Below are 19,722 nucleotides of genomic sequence, written 5' to 3'. Positions count from 1 at the left end.
CATCCATCCATCCATCCATCCATCCATCCATCCATCCATCCATCCATTTTCTTCCGCTTATCTGGGGTTGGGTCGCTGGGGTAGCAGCCTAAGTAGGGAGGCCCAGACTTCCCTCGCCCCAGCCACTTGGGCCAGCTCCTCCAGGGGAATCCCAAGGCGTTCCCAGTCAAGCTGAGAAACATAGTCCCTCCAGCATGTCCTGGGTCTTTCTCTGGGTCTCCTCCCATTGGGATGTGTCCAGAACACCTCACCAGGGAGGCGTCCAGGAGGCATCCTAACCAGATGCCCGAGCCACATCCATTGGCTACTCTCGATGTGGAGAAGCAACAGTTCTACTCTGAGTCTCTCCCAGATGACTGAGCTTCTCACCCTATCTCTAAAGGAGATCCCAGACACTCTGCAGGGAAACTCATTTAGGCCGCTTGTATCCGCGATATCGTTCTTTCGGTCACAAACCAAAGCTCATGATCATAGATAAGGGTAGGAACGTAGATCTACCAGTAAATCGAGAGCTTCGCCTTTTGACTCAGCTCTCTCTTCACTACGACAGATCGGTACAGCGCACACTTCACTGCAGACGCCACACCTATCCGCCTATCAATGTCTTTCTCCATTTTTCCATCATTCGTGAACAAGACCCCGAGATTCTTAAACTCCTCCACTCCACAAAATAAAAACAATCCCTTGCAAATAATTTTTTTCATTCATATACTTGGTAGTACATTAAATAAAATTTTGCTGGGGTTGGTGAAGCTTTCCATAATGAAGTTCAGGATGCATGATGTAATGGTACCTACTTTACTGACTGTTTAGGCAACCAACACTTAGTTTGGTCCGAACAGACTCCTTCACAGCTTCCAAGCTGCTTTCCATGGTACAGTGAAGTCACCACCCTTCAATAGGACATGTCTCAGTTGAACCAAGACAATTACAATTAAAATTATTTTTGGTTTAGCTCAACTAATAAAGGGTTCGTTTTCTAAGGTTTCGAACCAAATAGGCAGAAAATGTCTATTTAAAAAAAAACAACATAAAAAACAGCACTTTAATATCAGGATGTAAGTGACAATTTATAATGTTTTCATTGTAGACTGACCAGGAAACAGCTGCTGTCACCGTCTGCATTAACTTCATGAGTTTCTCATAATAAACTATTTAGCATCTGGACAAACAGTTCAGAGGAGGTGAGAGGAGGGTGAAAAGAGCAGTGACACAGAGAATATTTCCTTTTCCCTACGTGCCCCTCATTTTTCTTTTATCCTGCTGAGGTTCTTCTCTCCAGCCAGCTGTCTTTTATTTTGTTTAATGTTCATAAACCCTCCTGGTTTGACTCATTCTTTTCCACCTCTTCTCCTAAACATACGCAGACTAAAGCCCTGCGTTGGTCTAAAAAAAACGTGCTGTTTTCGAAAAACTTCTAAGGACGTTTGATTTTTCTGCCCTGAGCTGTTTGATCTGTTTTCACTGTTAACTTCTGCGTACAATTCAAAGTCCCAGTGGGCTGAAAAACAACAAATCTGATAATTCTCCTTCTTCAGCCAGATGAAATAAAACACACCCAAGAGGTATGAAATCACAACCAGTGAAAACAAACTAACGAGAGCAAAAATATTTTGGTTCATAGGCACAAGTTAGATGATAATATCAAATACATTCATCTCTTTTCTGCGGTGCCGTAACAGAAGAGGTTGGAATACTGCATAAAAATATTAACGTGTTACGTAAATCAGCGGTTCTCAAACCGTGGTCCCCAGACTTCTAAGGGTCCACAAGCCGGTGTTTGCGGGTCCGTAAAAAAAAAAGAAAAGAAGATCTCAGGGAACCCAGATTGTTACGAGACCCGGAACGAGACAAGACTTCATAAGGTAAAAATTTAACAGTGTTTATTATATACAAGTGAAGATATCTACAAGTGGTCCTCTGGAACCCCTGGGGAGAAACAATAAGGTCAGGTGGGTTTGGAGTTAAGGGTTGAATCTTGCAGTTGTTATTTTTGATTTTTCTTACAGCTTGAATGTTTTTGGTGAAGAACTGAGGTGAATCCAAACTGAGTCCAGAGAAGGATGAGTTGGCACGGCAGGCAAGTGGTTGGAGGGCAAGCCACGGGGAAGAGGAACAGAACCAAGGCAGACCAGGACTGGAAGGGATCCGAAGGAGGCAGGAGGACTGTAGACATAGAAAACTAGATAAGTAACTCTCTTTGTGTATCAAGCAACATGCCGGAGGCATAAATACCACAGGGAAGTAGAATGCTCCAGCGAAGAGTAGCACTCGGCTGCAGCCTTAAGTAGTAGAGGACCTCATCAGGGAGATGGCCGACAGCTGGTGGCAATTAGTGGCCATCTTGGAGAGAGGAGATGCAGACGGTGGTACTCTTACAATAAATTAGGGATGCACCGATCCACATTTTTTTTACTTCCTATCCGATCCCGATACCTAAATCTGGAAATAGGCCGATATCTATACTGTTCCGATATCATCATCATTATTGTTTTCATATGAGGTTGTAATAATCTCGTCTCTATAGGCAAGTACAGTTTGTACAAATATATGCATGCATGTCCAAAAAAGGAACTTGAGGTAAGTTTTATTAATGTTGTATAAGTTAGAATTAAATCCTGCTAACACAAAACATGTTTTTTATTTCGAGCTTTAAAGTCAGTGTCAGAGTCAGAGAGTTTTATTGTCAAACACACCACATGTGGTACATGTGGTGGAATGAGATTTTGCATACAGGGTCCCAGTTACATCCAACAATAAAATGTAAATGAAAAACAGCAATACAATATAAGATATGAACTAAGAAAAACATCAACTAAATATACACTAAGCACTAATAGCATAAAAACAACACGTCAAAGTGGATATTAAAGTGGATGTTAAATGGATTAAATGGCTTCAAACATCTGGTAAGTTCATGGCAAAAACCAACACAGACATGCTCCTGTTTTTAGTATTTTACATCGCTTTATAATGTAGCTGTTTTTGTTTCTTTTTCTTTTTTTTAAATATAATTTTCTTTTATTTTTCAATTCATATGTTTTTTTATGATTGTCTACTGCTGTACTGATAAACACCTCCTGGAGGGTAAACCTAAACTATGTCTTGGCTGCAAGTATTCAATCAAGCTGCGAAGCAAACAATCTGATTTCAGTTAGCCGCGCTCAGTCTGCTCCTCCTCGAGATGGGCAGACTGAGCGTGGCTGACCAAAATCAGACTGCCTGCTTCAGACTGAACAAGAGGAACACACCGCTGAAGCCACAGAGCTCGAACGTCCAACGTTCCGTTTACCGCGGTGCCTGGCTAAACAATCCTTGTGCTCTTTAATGCAGTGCTTTTTCAAATGTTTATTAAGTTTGATGTATTGTAGGTCGCGACCGAGCTTCCTCCTCTCGGTACAGCGGCTCTGCAGACATTACACGTTGCTGTCCTGCGGTGTTTAAATACTTCCACACAGCGGACATGTTATGATGAAAAATTGGTTAGCTGTTAGCAACAGTGCTGCTCTCAGTCCACATGTATTTAGCTGGCTGCAAACTATGACATGGATTTCCTGAATGTGAGACGGGTATTATTACTCTGTGTTTCATGAAACACACCTCCGTTCAGGAAATCCATTCTATAGTTTGAAGCCAATTTGCAAAGCAGCCAGCAGGGAATCACATGTGGAAACGCTTCATCAGATACAGACATGCATCATGGATTGGAAATCTTTGCAGGTTTGATTGGAAATCTCCGATACGTAAATTATGCTGGCATCAGAGGCCGATACCAGATCGGATCGGCCCAATCTCTACAATAATTGAATAAATAAAAAATAATTATTACTTTTTTTTACAAGCACATAGATGTTTAACAACCCATTAAAATACATAAAAATACAGCTAATCACATCTACTTTATTCAACATTTTCTGGGGGAGGACCCCCCACTCCCGCGCTATTTGCACTTGGGCATCGATCCATTTACAAATGAAGTCCGGTTACTTGGTCTGACTACTGCTGTTATGATTCTGTTCAGTTTTATGTTAAGACTTTTCTGTAATAATATGAAGAAGTTTCAATACATTTATGTTCATTAGGTGAATAGGTAAAGTTTTAAAGTGGTGTTTGATACTGTTAAATTTCTCAAAACTGTAATTTTTGGAAGTGGAAATTAAAAAAAATAGTTAATTAAGTGTACGTTGAATGAAATGAAATGCCCTATGTTTAAAAGTATAAAAAAAACGTATTAACACTATTAAAGAACAGGTCTTAAGTATTTATATTACACAAATATTTCCATTACATTAACGAGACAAACTGAAGAAATTTTTTTAATAAACATGAGGGTTATGAGGGGGTCCCTGAAACTTTTTCTCCCCTGTAAGAGGTCCCTGAACTCAAAAGGTTTGATCCCTGCTGTAAATCATTTCTTCTTAATTCAAAGATGAGCTCAGTTTGAATGTGATGGACACTGCAGAATAACAAAAAGAAAAGGTTGCATCATGTATGTTTGAACGTTCAGCAGCCAAGCACGGAGCTCGTCTGATTAACTTCACATGTGTTTAGGTAATCACGTAATTATTCACTGGCAAGAGGGCATTAAATGTATATAAAGACCACTCCAGATGGGCTGAGCTGTGCAGTGAATGTCTCTGAAGTCCTGATGGAGGTGCATGCAGCACTCTCATGGCACCAATAACACTAACTGATGCAGGAGTCACCTTTGAGATAATGTCTTTTTCATTTAAGGACGTCAATGTGCTCCTTTCTGTTTAAAGCTCACACAGTTGAGGACTTTAATATACTGTGACATACTTTGGATAAAATACCACATCAAGTTTAACAGCTCATTTAGCAGCTCTTTTTTCTGTCCTGACTTCACGACTCTTTTAACTGCAGTATTTTTTTTTTGACTTTGTTTTTTGCTGATGGAGTGAGTTTGAGTCTACTCCACCTCTTTTTTCAGTGGGCGTACTTTATTTGAGATCTGTCCAGAGTCTTTGAGCCAATCCACAAATTTAACTTGGGACAAAAATCACACTTAATAACACTTGAAGCACATAATTACCTAATGAGAAGGAGGCCATAACCTTTAGAGGCTATAAAGAAAAAAAGATCCTAATAAGGGTTTCTCCTCTGGCTGTAATGGTGAAATGCTGTCACTAGTGACGGTGCATGTAGCAACACATGGGGAATTAGAATTTTTAGGTGTCTGGGGAATAAAGATTAGAGAAGTTTAAGCAGATGTTTCCAGTCAAGACACATCAAGAGAAATTAATATCATTGCTGATGAGAATTTGTTCTTTCTGAAAGACTAAAAGCAAAACGATATACTTTTGATTTTTGACTGTTTTTTGTTTTCAGTGAATGTAGTTTAAAGTTAAAGCATGAGTCAGGATGATGCGTACCGTGCAAACATTGAGCCTCAAGTTATTCTCATACTTTTTAGCTCAACTAAAACTTTAAACAACACACTTTGTGGCATTTAATTAACTGATTTTCGCCACAACACATCTCTTTTTTAACGTCAGTCCATAATCTGTCTGCAACAGAAAATAAGGTTTTGAGTAGAGGGATTTTATGTTTTTGTTGTACTGGCAAACAATGATTTCTGATGTGAAAACTTTTAAAGCATTTACTGCTAGTCAAACTGAAATATGACAAAGGAGGCACAACCTGTTTAAAATACTCTGTTAAGGAACTATACATAAACATATACATATATATAAATATATATATATATATATATATATAAAAAAAAAAAATATATATATATATATGTATATATGTATATATGTATATATGTATACATGGTGAAGGCTGCACAGAAGTCTGTTAGTTAGCCTCCTCACCATCACGTACATCTACACCTCCAGATGCAGGACGAAGGCCACCTGCATCATGAAAGACCCCACTCACCCAGCACACACACTTTTTGCACCGCTCCCCTCAGGAAGGAGGTTAAGGAGCATTAAGTGTAGAACCACTAGACTGAGGAACAGCTTCTACCTTGAGGCTGTTAGACCCATGAATCTCTAACCAGAATAATCACTGTGAAAAATCACATCATGCTGCTGATTTGTTTCATGTTGCTGCTGATTTGTTTCATACTGTTGTGTTTGTTTGTACTCACCTGCTCACACAGACTCGTGTTCGTGCTGTTGTTCAGTGTATTGTTTTTATACAACTAGTGCTCAGTGTGTTTTTAGGTAACGTTTTTTTCTTAGTTCAGATCTTAGATCTTATTACTGTTTTTTCTTTTACATCTTATACTTTTCATGTGGCCTTTGAACATTTTTTCTCTTAGTGAATATAAACACTTTATATGTTGTAAAATTAAAATTGGGGATAAGCAGCAGTTTTTTTTTTTTCATTTCATGTTTTTACACACTTTCCAGTCTGTAACAGTCTCTTGTAGCTCCATTTTTCTAAAAGCTTTCTCACATGAGTGATTTTTTTTCAAGTCAAGAGTTTTATTCAACTAATCTCTCATTAATTACTCAACTTAAAGTTATTGTCAAACTCTAGCTGCTTTGTAAGACTGAACCCAGCTGCTGTGTTTGCACTTGTGTGAACTTGAACAACACTGACCTCAGGATGTTTTAGTCATGAACACATGAGTTTTGAAGGAGACTTAAACTCTATCTCCACATAATTGATCCTGACTGTGGCGGGTAGAGTGTGGAACATGGACTGGCTGTTATACACTTCCCCTCAGTCTGTGTGTGATAGAGATTCTGATGAGTTAAGCATAACACACTGGTGCTCGCTTGTCATTCACCAGCAGTGACGTCACTGTTCAAGCAGAGTGAGGGGAGTTTTTGGGTGACCACTGCGAGTGGAACTCCTTGTGAGGCTGGGCTGTAACTTGAATCCAAGGAGCAGCAAGAGAGAGGGAGAAACTGAAAGACACTGAGCAAGAAAGAGACATGGGAGGAGGGGGAGGGAAGCAATGGAAAGGGAGAGAGAATGTAATGTCAGCTGAGATCAGAAAGTAAACAGAGGTCCAGACTGCAGCATGCTGTCTGTGGGACGGGGACCACAGCTGGGGCAAACCCATGGGGGTACCCGTGCAACCCCATGGAACAGCACCTTTATCTCAGGGAAGGAGGGCTGGCTCCTCTCACTCTCCCTCTTTATTTTTATCTCTTTGCCCTTGGGTGCAGCCTGGCCCTACGGTAAGAGCTCCGTATAGTGATTTTACTTTTCACTGCACTTGTTTGTTGTCCTCCTCGTGTCCTTGTGTTTCCACGCAGCTTCTTGGCTCTTTGTTCTCAAGAAGCCGGCATCAGCATTCCTCCTGTCCGCTCCTCCTTTCTGTCGTTTTAAAGAGCAGCGACTTGTGGCAAAGCTTGTAAAAGAAGAATCAAGGACACAAAGAGATGCACAGATTCTTTTGTAGCTGTGAGAACAAATGGAACAAGACCAGGCTTGGGCATGCTTTTTCTTAACAAGAGGTGAAGATTGATTGTTCTGTAATAGTTTGAAGTAATAATATAGGTGTCTTATAGGTGAAACTGTTTCAGTTCAGAAATAATCAACAATAAAATAAAAGCTGGATGATGTCATGCATTCTTCGAGGTGAGTTGAGGCACTTGGAGTCCTAATGAGGCTCTTGAGTCTTGGCACACTTTCCCTATTGTCTAGTAGCCCCTCTGTAAATGCCTCAGTGCGTTGTTAGATAGAGTTCCTGTTTACCATGAACATCTGAACCGCTGCAAGACACAAGTCATAAGTGAGACATTTACTCTGGCAAACACAAAACATCCAACGCAACTTCTGCCCTCTGTCTGATTCCAGTCTGGATGCTTGTTACGCAGTGAAATAATACCTTAAATTTGTAATAGCTGTGACTGTGGTAAAGCGAGCTGTGCAGCTTGGCTCAGCTGCAGAGTTTCCTCTGGCAGATTCAACCCCTTATGTTGTCAGCTGAGTCACTCACTGCTTGTTTTGTTTCATAATCAGCTGATGATGGGACGTCTGTTGCGCAACACGAAACATGTTCCTTTTTAAAAACAAAACACATGCTCTTAAATTCTATCGTTGTAGATTATTTATACACGTGTACCGTCTTGTTTGTGTCCCAGTGAGCTCCAACTGGTGTCTCTCTCCTGCTCTCCGACTCCTGTTGTCCTGCTCTTCTCCCACGTTAACTTTCTGGTTTGTTTAGCTAAAGCCTACCTTTTATACATTCTGGGTACATAACAGAAAAGATAGACTTAAAAACAGATGTAGGAAATTCATATTATGGAAAAGAGATAACATTTTCACAAAGAGACAAAAAATGATGTCAGACCCAAGATTTAAAGCTAAATGCTGACAACAAATCTCAGATTATTTAGCTTACATCCATTCCATCACATCATTTAGACCAAGGATGTAACAGAGTGATGAGGTATTTAATAGATTTTGTGGTTTTCAGCGCAAAGAAACTTGTTTAGTCTACTCAATGACCCACTGGATCAGGGTTTGGGGATCAGAATACCTCCAGACACACAATGACCACAGGACACCCTTGGGTTTTTCCCTTTTCCATGATGGCTAAATGTCTGACCTCAAAATACCAGACAGCTGTTGTGGGCAACAAGCAAAAGAAACTGTACACTCACATACATTGCATACCCCATGCCTCCACTCGCAGCTGCTGTAAAAAGTTATTTTTCCATAATAAACCAGTGGGAAAAAAGTCATCAGGAAAGAATTTAGTTAGTTATGAATTTACGTGGCATTTTTTACCAGGAAACTCCTTTGACGTGATTTATCACCTAATAACGTTAGAGTTTAGGACTTGGGGGAAAGATTGTGAAAAGCTGAAAGGAAAAAGGATGCTGTGTGTATTTGTGGATGCAATCATTTAAATAAATTATGCTTTACACACTTGGACCTAAGGCTAATGATGTTTGATACTTTCATTTCTTGGTTAGCTCTACACGTTGTAGCCAATTTGCAGAGCCGAGAGCAAAGCCTAAAAATAAAAGGGGAACAATTTCATGGTCCTGTCAACAGGTAACTGAAACCACTTACCAGCACTTCTAAAGCTAATCAGCGTGTTATGTCTGGTTTAATGCGATCAGTGCGCTCCAACAGCTGTGTGGAACCATGGCTGTAGTTAAAGCCACATCATTTCCAAGGCTTTTCTTTGACCCAGATGGAAAATGTCATTAGGTCAAGGGTAAACGTGGTTGAGAATTCCCACTGGCTTAACGTAAGACAACTTAAGTGTTATTTATGTGGGTCACCAGTGGTGAAAAAATGTCCCAATAATAAAGGTGCATTTTAGTTTTGCCATTTATCTTTTCACCTTGTTTTTTTTCCCCCACATATTTTTTTCCTGCTTAAACTTTTAGAAGCAATAGCACATCAGCGCCAAAGATGCAGTTCTAGAAAAAGGGTGTGGTATGAAGATTGAACAAATATTTGTAAAAAAAATATACCAAAATATCCCATTATGTTTTGCTTTATATATATATATATATATATATATATAAACCTTAACTCATTATTTCAAAGTTTGTTAGAGATTATAATGCCAAAACAATTTCAGGTATATTTTTAGACAAATAGTTATATGCACACACTTCTATACTTGTTTCAACCTTGCACTAGTGCTGTAAAAATTTACATGAAATGGTTACACTTCAGTATGTTGTTATCTGCAGGTGTTGAATCGAGACCCCCCCCCCCCACAGATGAAATTTAGAAGTTGGTGATCTTAAAGACTAGTTAAAAACATGAGAAGTTCAAAAAACAGGAAGCAAGCCAAAAAGATAAACAAATAGGACATTACTTTCAGTAAATGCTTATCCAAGAAAGAAGATAGTAACCAAGGCAAAATAAATAAATAAAGATGCATTCCAGCATGTGTTCAGCTGTGGGAGAGCAACCACAGAATTGTGCTCTATAAAACATGGCAGCCTGTTCAGAAGAGAGCCGAGGTCAGTAAACTGAATCCCGTCATAAACACTGAAGACACCGCTGCCTGCGATGATTTACTACCTCGAGTAAGAGCATTAAGAACATTGTTGATGGAAATTTAGAAGCTAATCAGCCATAAATTCACTAATATTAGATTATCTGAACCGAGGAAGAAGATATAAAACATGAAAAGTAAAAAAAAAACAAAAAACATCTCTTTAAGTTAGTGAGTCTTCTTACAAGATTTCACTCCTGCATCAAAGGATAAAAGCTGTGATGCACATAATGACATTACCAGGCCTGCTCTCTGAGCGTTTAACACTTTCAGGTTCGTGTCCAGTAAATCCATCTTCATGGTTTCTGTGGCCCATGTGTGCTCATCCAAGAAGATCAGAACCTGCACCGTTTTGGGAAGGCCCAATGATGTCAACGTCTACTAAATCACGATGTAGCTGGTGTCCCATCTTATAGAAGAATTATCGCAATCAAGCAGTGAAGTTATATATATTAAGTAAGACACACACACAATATATGCTATTTTGAGTTCATTCATTCAGGGTTTTCTGTTTAGCTTGATCCATTCTGTGACTTTATTACTTTAGTTGTGTTGGGACCAAAACAAGTTTCTAACTTCATATTTGATGCACTTTAAATCAGATCAGGTTTGACTCAATATAAAACAACTTAGGTCAAAACTCTCAGCAGCTTTGTTACATAATGTCCTCTTCAGATTGGAAATTTCTTTGGCTTGTTTGTGTGTTTGTGTGTGTGTGTGTGCTTGTCATTATGGAAAGTCCAACATTAAAGAAAATAAATACGAGGCTAATGTGTCATAGCAGAAATATATTAACCTCCATGTCTCTGCAGTTTCTTCTGTCTTTTTCATTATATTTCATGTTTTTATGCTTTTATTCATGTTGCTGTAATATCTTGTTATTAATATTTGATTCTGTGATCTTTTTTGATAAGCACTTTGATAACAGTTACTGTTTTAAATGTGCTATCTAAATAAATGTGACTTGACTTGACTTTTATATTAGGATGCTTGTCCTGACAAATCAAATATCTGAAGACAAATTAAATAGCTGATACCATTCGATACCACGAAAATAAACCAAATTTTCTGACCAGACTATTGTAAATCCATGCAGCATAAATTATTCTCCACAAGCATTCTTTCTGCTTTTTTTCCTCTTGCAGTTTTCAGTTTATTCAGCAGCTTTGATTAGATTTAGGCACTTCACATGTTAAAGCATAAGAAAGAACAACAATTTGTCTTGGATAATAGTCTTTTATACCATTAATCATGCTTGTTTACAAATTATGCTTATGCATTCACAAAGCTGTATTTCTATAAAAATCAGTGTGCCATTCATTCATTTCTGTCATCTTTTGAATTAAGAGTGCCTTTTTGAATCATTTTGTGGAGCTAATTTGTCTCAAGTATGTTGAAGAAAAAAGCCATTTGATGAGGATTTTGGAGAGACATGTTGTGGCAGACAGGTGGAATATCGTAGGCAACAGGATCAAATATGAGGAGACATTTATCCAACATGATGAAGTAAAATGAGTTTAGATCTTTGTCCTTGCATGTACTGTGTGTTTGTATGTGATGAGTTGGGTGTGCTCTCATAATCCATCTTTTTGCACTATATCTTCCTGTCTGAGTGCTCTTCCCTCTGAACATGCAGGCCATGCCCAGATGTTTGTGGTTTTCACATTTGGTCAAAAGAAATCCACACAAATTAATTTATGAACACAAACTGTATGCTTCTCGTTATTTGTTGAGGATATTACACACACACAAAAAAGAAAAAACATGCAAGATCAACTTTGTTTTGAAAATAAAGTTTATGAGCTGTAAGTTTACATAAATTCAGACCACAAGAGACTTTTATTGGCGGTCAGTGTGACGGAATGAGAATTGTAGTAAGGACTTGTGTATTTAAACCCAGTAGTCTGAAAAGTCTTATAGGAACAATGCAAAACCGTAGAAAGACCATGCAGGTCGCTGCAGGTCTGCAACTACTCTGTGAAGAGCAGCCCCTCAGGGCTGTGTGTTGAGCCCCCTCCTGTTCACCCTGCTCACATATGACTGCACACCTACCCATCCAGGCTGTCATGTTGTTAAGTTTGCAGATGATACAGCAGTGGTTGGACGCATCACAAACAACGAGTTCAGCTACAGGCAGGAGGTGGAACAACTGGAGAGCTGGTACAGGAAGAACAAACTTCCCATCAGTGTAAAGAAGACAAAGGAGATAGTTGTAGATTTCATGATGAGCAACCCCACCCCACCCACCCTCGCCCCCAACATAGGAGGATCTGCGGTGGAAGTGGGCTCCAGATATACTTGGGTTTGCACCTGAATGACCACCTCAGCTGGGGGCAACAACACTACCAGCAAGAAAGCACATCAGCGAATCTTCCTCAGGTGGCTGAGGCGAGCTGGACTGGGGTCCTCAGTCCTCACCTCCTTCTACAGGTGTGCTGTGGAGAGCATCTTGTGCTCCAGCATCAACATGTGGCATGGAGGCTGCACAGCTGGAAAGAGAAAAGCTCTGCTGAGAGTGGTGAAGGCTGCACAGAAGACTGTTGGAGTCAGCCTCCCCACCATCACAGACATCTACACCTCCAGATGCAGGAAGAGGGCCACCTGCATCATGAAGGACTCCACTCACCCAGCACACTCACTTTTTGCCCCGCTCCCTTCAGGCAGGTGGTTGAGGAGCATTATGTGTAGAACCACTTAACTGAGGAACAGCTTCTACCCTGAAGCTGTTAGACTCATAAATCCCTAACCAGGAAAATCACAGTAATGCCTCTTTAATTGGTGATATGCTACTTTATCTGTCCTGCTGATTATCTATGCTGCTGATCTCTTGTCTTTAAGCTGCTATATTTATACCCATCTGCTCACAACAGACTCATGTTCAGACTGCTGTTTAATATGCTGTATTATTTTACATCATTATTGTTTAGCATATAGCTTAGATCCTTGTACTGTATACAGTTTCTTTTAATACTTTTTATTTTTACAATTTTGGGGTTTAATTGGGACCTTGAGTACACAATTTTCTTCCACCTCATGTACCACATGTGATGTGAATGACAATAAAGAATCTTGAACCTTGACGCGCAGCTGTCCTAAGAAAACCTGCACTGAGATCAAGCCAATGACAGTGCAAACCCCCACCCCCCACCCCCCCGACTGATTAATGTCAATTCCATAGCTATAAAGATAGCTGAGAAGAAAGCCAGACTTCTGCAGGACCGAGACTCAATTTATGGTATCATTTATGTGGAAGAGCAGTAGGGCGGATTCACAGCATTCCAGGACAGCTCCGGTTTTCTCTAGCTGACCATCATCCTTCGAGAGCTTTATCAGCTGTGTGTCAGTGTTGTTGCTCGTGTCTCTGTGGCAGAAACTTTGGTCCACAAAACCCACATAAAGGAAAAGCTGAACTAGTGTGCAGTAGTGGCTTTATAAATAAGAGCTCATGGCTGAGAGCAAAGAAGTAATTATACTTGCAGGGCTAGGAGGATGTACAAAACGTTGCAAGGACATTTTGCCAAGTTTGAAGTGCTGCCTCTGTTAGTTCTCCATCTCCATCTGCCACATGAGCATTTCCACTTGTCTGTTTTAGCCTTTAAATTCTTTGTTACATAATATAACCACTCAGCCTCAAAGGTCTCTGAATCACTGGCTTCAAATCCAATTAAAGATCAGATTTATTTGAATAAAATTTCACAATGAAGTCAGTCTTTACACTTGGGCTCATACAGTACTTTTGGATTAACGACAAATCTGTTTTCCATGACAGTTAAGTTGAACATAACTAGCATGTTTTCTAATGCTGAAACACAAATGTTTGCTGCTCTTCGAAAAGCTCAGATAATCATTAAAATCAACAAAATCCTTAAACTGCTCTTCTGTTGCTGACCATTGCCATGTTGTTGACCCAGATGTATCTTTTTGTCTAGATTACAGGCACCTGTATACCCACTGTCCAGGCCCGGAGTGGAGCGTTATGTGCCGAGGCTGCTGCGAGTATGACTTGATCCGCTGTAAATGTCCACTACAGCGGACCACGGTGGGTTACGCTGTGCCCTGCTGCCGCAATGCCATCAATGAGTGTGACCCCTGCATCATCCATCCAGGTACCACATTATTTTATTTAGTAACAAGCTAAATCAACCCTTTGATTTTATAAACTTTGTAAAGCATGAAGTTGATAGTTCCTTACAAGAGCTGAGCCTATCTATTTTGAACATCTTCCATACAGATTTATTTTTTTTTTTTAGGTGAATAATCACTCCTGAAACTACAGTAGTCACTCGTTTATTGCATGAGTATGGTTCCAGACCCCCCCACAATAAGTGAAAATCTGCAAAGTAGCAACATTTTATTTATTTTAGTATTTATATATATATTGTAAGGCTTTGGAAACCCTTCCCACACTCTTGCAGTGTTCTAAACTCTTAATCCTACGTCATTTTAACAGCATACGTACAGTACTGTACTACTTTGTACTTAGCTACTAAATTTATCTTACCAGGCTTTGCAGAACAGCAGCAGCTCTCGGTTCCGGTCCGACTTGGTTCCTTTTCTGAAGACCTACCCTGCAGCAACAAAGCTCACAATCAATGTTCCAAACTCTTAAACCTTCTATTTTTAACAACATACTTATATGTAGCTACTACATTTTACTTAGCAGTGAGTCTCCGCTCAGAGGTCCTCGTGGGCCTGTTGAAAAAGATGACAAAGTCTTGGTGGGCTCTGGATTGAGCGCCGGAGCTTCGGCAGTATGCATCCCATTCGGAAATCCTCGTGGGCAAGCTACCAGCTCTCAAGATTCACTGATGGGTCTGGAGGTCTGGTTCTGCTCTGGTTCTGTGCAGCCCTTGCGCATCGAAGTACATTTTGGTGGGGGTGGGGTCAGACCTTCGGTTGGTCGGCGTGGGGCGAAAGATGAAAAAAATCCCGGTGAGCTCTGGTCCAAGTGCCGGACCTTGGTCAGCGTGCGTCCCACTCGAAAATCCTCGTGGACTTGTTACCAGCTTTTAAGATTCACAGATGGGTCAGGAAGTCTGGTCCTGCTCCCGTTCTGGTCTGGTTCGGTGGGTTCTGTGCAGCTTCTCTGCATCCACTGGGCGCCGAAGTCACTGTAATAAGTGCCAAATTTTTTCTGATCAGATCAAAATCTTTCCCTCTAGTATTTCAGCAGAAGGAAACAGGGCTTCTGGGTGAGGCATTGTTGGCTTCTGGGAAATGTAGTCGTTTTGAGTGGCGATACAGTGTAGCCCAATTGAGAGAAAACTACAAAATGGCAGTGTCTGTCCGAAGTTTTTTTTTTTTCCCATTCACTTTTTACTGTACAGTATTCCGTACTGTCCCAATCACGAGTAATATTAAAGTTGACAATCATGTGTTCTGTACAATGTATTTCTCATGTTCTATCTTGCTTTGAAAAACTGGGATAGAGCGAGTCTGCGAAAGTCAAACCGCCAGGTAGTGAAGGACTACAGTACAGTATTTATTGTGATTGCACATACTGACCACACCATGTCCAGATTCTGAGAATGCATCCATCTCAAGCTTGCAAGTACATAAATGACTGCTTGCACATTTTTACTCCTGCTTTCTACTTACTATGCCCCTGCAGAATTATGTCATGCTTTCTTCACAGCTTGATTATGTCCATGTTTTTGTTTATGAGACAAACACAGCTGTTCAGAATTAAAAAGACACATGTATGTTCCATTTTTGTTCAACACTAAAAAAATGTTTTCCAACCACATTGTATAACAATGAATTTCCATAGGTACACTGGCAGGCCCTGCACTGGTTAGAATGTATGCCTGTGCTTAGTTTGCATGGTGCTGTTCACCTTCCATGTACAGGGCTGCCTCTTAAGTGAAAATCCATATTTAAAGGAAACCATTTCAATACTTTTCTATTTCAGGAAGCAGCAGTATGTTTTTATGTTCTGTTGTAGTGACAGTTGAGCTTAATGAGTTTAGCAGAGCTGATGCAAAATACAAGTTTATGGGCTTCTTGAAGAGCAGCAACTTTGCTTCTTATGATAAAATGTTCCCATTTTTTACATTTCAGTGTGACATACTTTGGAGATTTAATGTAAATAACACAGAAAACACCCTCATTTCAGTGGCTTTGCTTCTGATTCACTCTCTTTCTTTCAGGTTGCAGTATTTTTGAGAACTGTAAGCGTTGTAACAATGGAACATGGGCACCCCAGGATGACTTCTTTATTAATGGCAAATACTGTGCTGAGTGTCGTCCCGGCTGGTCTGGTGGAGACTGCAGGAGTAAGTTTTTTCATCTTTCCCGTTAGCAAGAGACAAAACTCCGTGTAAAATGAATGTGAGTGTACTATAGGGCTTTTCTTTTCCTGCTGGTTTATCTTCAGCTTGGACTACTATGCCATATTGGAAGCCTGCCACAGGCCCAGGAGGTTTTTCACAACTGCTGAATGACAAGTCAGAGTCAACAATTAGGAAACCCATAAAGCAACCTAATGTGTACCACAGACTTTAACTATTAGATGCAAATTTTCTACCAGGGGGCACAACATACACTATACTGTATATGTTTAATTAAAAGCAGAAGCTTGGGGTAGTTGCTGAATGTATGTCTCTGTGGACCCTGTGTTTATTGCTCCAATACTCTTTGAAAATGTGTATACATTTGCTTTTGGTTTGTTGGGGAAACAAAGGGTCTGAATGTGGTTTCTCAGAATAAAAATGAAACCACAGTTGAAATTGCCACTCAGTTACAGCTTTACTTAACACATTCTCGCTGTTGTTTTTAGAGTGTGGGGGAGTGATCCATAAACGACAGGGCCACTTGGTTCTCGAGAGCTACCCCAACAACGCCAGGTGTGAGTGGACGATACAGGTGGACAGGACATTTACTATTGAACTCAGGTAAGATCACAGGCCTTCTTCCAATAAATCTTTAGCAACTCTCATTTCTTTCTTGTTTCATAATCATTTTGTCATCACTCTTTGTTAAAATTCAGGTCTCTCTTGTAAATGAGTCCTCGTTGCTCAAAGGGACTAACCTGTTTAAACAAAGGTTGAATGAATGAATGAATGAAAATCTTAATTATCTTGTATGCAACAACAACATTTTGTACATTTTTCTGCTGTGGATATACGTTAATTGCCATTTGCTATTGATATAAAACCCATCCATCCATCCGTCTGTCCGTCCGTCCGTCCGTCCGTCCATCCATCCATCCATCCATCCATCCATCCATCCATCCATCCATCCGTTATCTTCACCCACTTCATCCTTTTCACGTCACGGGCGTCACTGGTGCCCATATCCAACAGTCACTGTGCAAGAGGTGGGGGACACCCTGGACATGTCACAAGTCCATCTCAGGGACATAAAACCCAGACAGGCATTTTTTGTGCTTTTGTATATAATCTAAGTAAATCTAAAATAAACCGATATTAAACTCAGCTTTTAATATATTTGTGGCTTAAAAATTTAAGACAGTTGTTTATGTCATGTAATTTAACATGCAAAGAAATGGTCATATTAATGAATTATTTGCAACAGTCACACCAATCTGGGAAAAGATAAATACAAACAAGTTGTTACTTATTGTAAATCACTGCTGAAAATCCTTTTCTTTCATTGACATGCTTGTATTGATGCATGTTTTTTTTTTTTTTTACTACTGGTAATATATTTTAATGGTTGTATTGGTTTTACTGACTATATTGTTTTAATTTTGTATAACATGTAAGTGCTGTGTGTTGTCATCATTGTATGTTCCCATACAATGGCGGAAGTAGTTCTCTGCATTTAACCCATTGCACCTGGGATACACCCAGGTGGAGCAGTGGGCAGCTATGTAAGCGCCCAGGGAGCAATTAGGGATTAGGTGTCTTGCTCAGAGACATGACATATGGGACTGGTGTGGATCGAGCCGGGGACTTTCAGGTCCCGATTGGCTGCCCTACCTCTACCCCATCTCGGCTTCCATAACAAGTCTCTCTTGCAAATGAGGCATCTGTATCTCAACATGACTAACATGTATACATAAAATAAATTAAATTGACTTTTAGCTGTAGTTGAGCTGATTTTAAATTCCATCGCTTTATTTTCATTACTTCTTTGGCACACATTTTTAAAAATTATATTCATTTTGTGTGGTGCTGTTGGTAGAGTAACCTATGCTGTTAGCCTTTCTGGAAATAATAACATAGATATTGAAAAACTGACTTCAGAATAAATATCTGACTTTTCTGTCAGCAATTTTTATTTAAAGGGCTTTCTACCTATAAAGTCTAAACAAACCACAAAATGTCGTCAGGATACTCACCAGCCAGCAAGTGCACAAATAAAAATTTATATGGATTTAATAGCAGCTGCTTAGTGACAATGTTATGCCTCTCATTATAAAAAGTCAGAATCATGCAACCATTCTTTCATAGAGTCAAAGCCATACTTGGTGTCTTCATTGTCCGTCTGTGATAGCCATTAATGACTAGTCTGCTGGAATACATTTTCCACTGAGCTCAAATATTTCTGCAAGATGCATTTTGTAGATTTGTGGCAAGTTTACAGCAGGCTTTGGAAACCATAACAAGACATTTTTCAGGAAAGTTATTACTTTCCTGTGCTGTGATGACTTTCTATTTCTATTTCTTCCTCCCATTACTCTTATAGCAAGCAAATGTGTGAAGTTTTAGCAGAACAAAAGCTTCAAACAGTTAGATTCAGTTAGATTGTTATTTGCTTAAAATTTGTTTAATGGCTTCAACCTTTTTGTTTTCCTGCCCTGTTTGCAGCTGATTCTCAAACTTAAAACTTTAAAACTTTTCTCAACCAAATCACTATCTCAGTTCACAATTGATTACAAATGCAACATAGTCTCAGTTTTTAATGTAAATACAATAAACCCATGTCAATAATCACATAAACACGTGCAGAATTTGTGCCTGAGTCCTGTTTTTTATCATTATAACTTGAACTATTTAAACCAAACAGGCAGCAGACAGTTTTTATTTTTTTTATTAATTACAGTTGGCAACAATTATTGGAAGCTTTGGTGGTGTAAACATTTACCGTATTTCTAATTTGTTAAAACCTGCTCGCTCCAAAGATCTGTGATCTGTATTAAATGTTGAAACTAAAAGATTTTGGAAACGTGCCAATATGCAGCGTTAACTTCTCCAACTGTTTATATCTGCCCTGATGGGAATCCAGGAGAGTTCTGACATCACGTTCTGACATCCCTTTGTGTTTTTCTTAATCAATAACCTAGATAAACAGCTGATTTTCCTCCCTCACTGTTATATTTGTAGTCTTTAAAGCCCTTCTCTATTTGTGCTGTGATGTTTTGAAAGTGTAGTAATGAATTCCTTGAAAGCCTGTTCCAGTAATGACTCGTGCTATTTGTTTTGGAAATTAAATTGTGCAATCAATGTGTTCATTCAGCATTCAGTGCAATAATTTAGCTATTTAACAGCTGCTGATCTGAATTTTTTAAAAATTTTAACATAAAAACATTGAATTGTCAAAACAGAACATAAATTATTTAGAATTTAAATGGGTTAAAGTTTTGAGGCTTACTTTTCTTATTTCATGTTACCAGAATCAGAATAAGCTTTATTATCATTGTACTGAGATACAGCGAGAATATGTTCGTACAGTCGTCTGAAAGATGGGCGGAGTGCACGTAGCTGTTGCTTGGACAGCGTGACCTCTTATCCTTTTCAGAATACTTTTTTAGATAGAAAAGGAGGGAAAGCCATGAGGAGAGGATAGTGCCGTTACAAATA

General features: G+C 39.5%; 1 protein-coding gene across 1 annotated transcript in view; it reads left to right on the top strand.

Annotated features, from left to right (window-relative positions):
* The first annotated feature begins 7,112 nt into the window (after window positions 1-7,112).
* Window positions 7,113-19,722, top strand: part of pamr1b (peptidase domain containing associated with muscle regeneration 1b) — a 22,140-nt gene continuing 9,530 nt past the window's right edge. Inside the window, exons 1-4 of the mRNA XM_037682721.1 lie at window positions 7,113-7,163; window positions 13,885-14,061; window positions 16,105-16,230; window positions 16,734-16,848. Coding sequence (XP_037538649.1) covers window positions 13,932-14,061; window positions 16,105-16,230; window positions 16,734-16,848 — 371 coding nt within the window. The 5' untranslated portion in view covers window positions 7,113-7,163; window positions 13,885-13,931. The remainder of the gene's footprint in view (window positions 7,164-13,884; window positions 14,062-16,104; window positions 16,231-16,733; window positions 16,849-19,722) is intronic.

The sequence above is a fragment of the Nematolebias whitei genome, chromosome 10, assembly GCF_014905685.2.
Source record: "Nematolebias whitei isolate Nwh7 chromosome 10, NemWhi1, whole genome shotgun sequence".
NCBI classification, from domain to species: Eukaryota; Metazoa; Chordata; class Actinopteri; order Cyprinodontiformes; family Rivulidae; genus Nematolebias; species Nematolebias whitei.
Note: the sequence above shows the minus strand (reverse complement) of the source record. Positions and strands in the feature narration are given on the sequence as shown.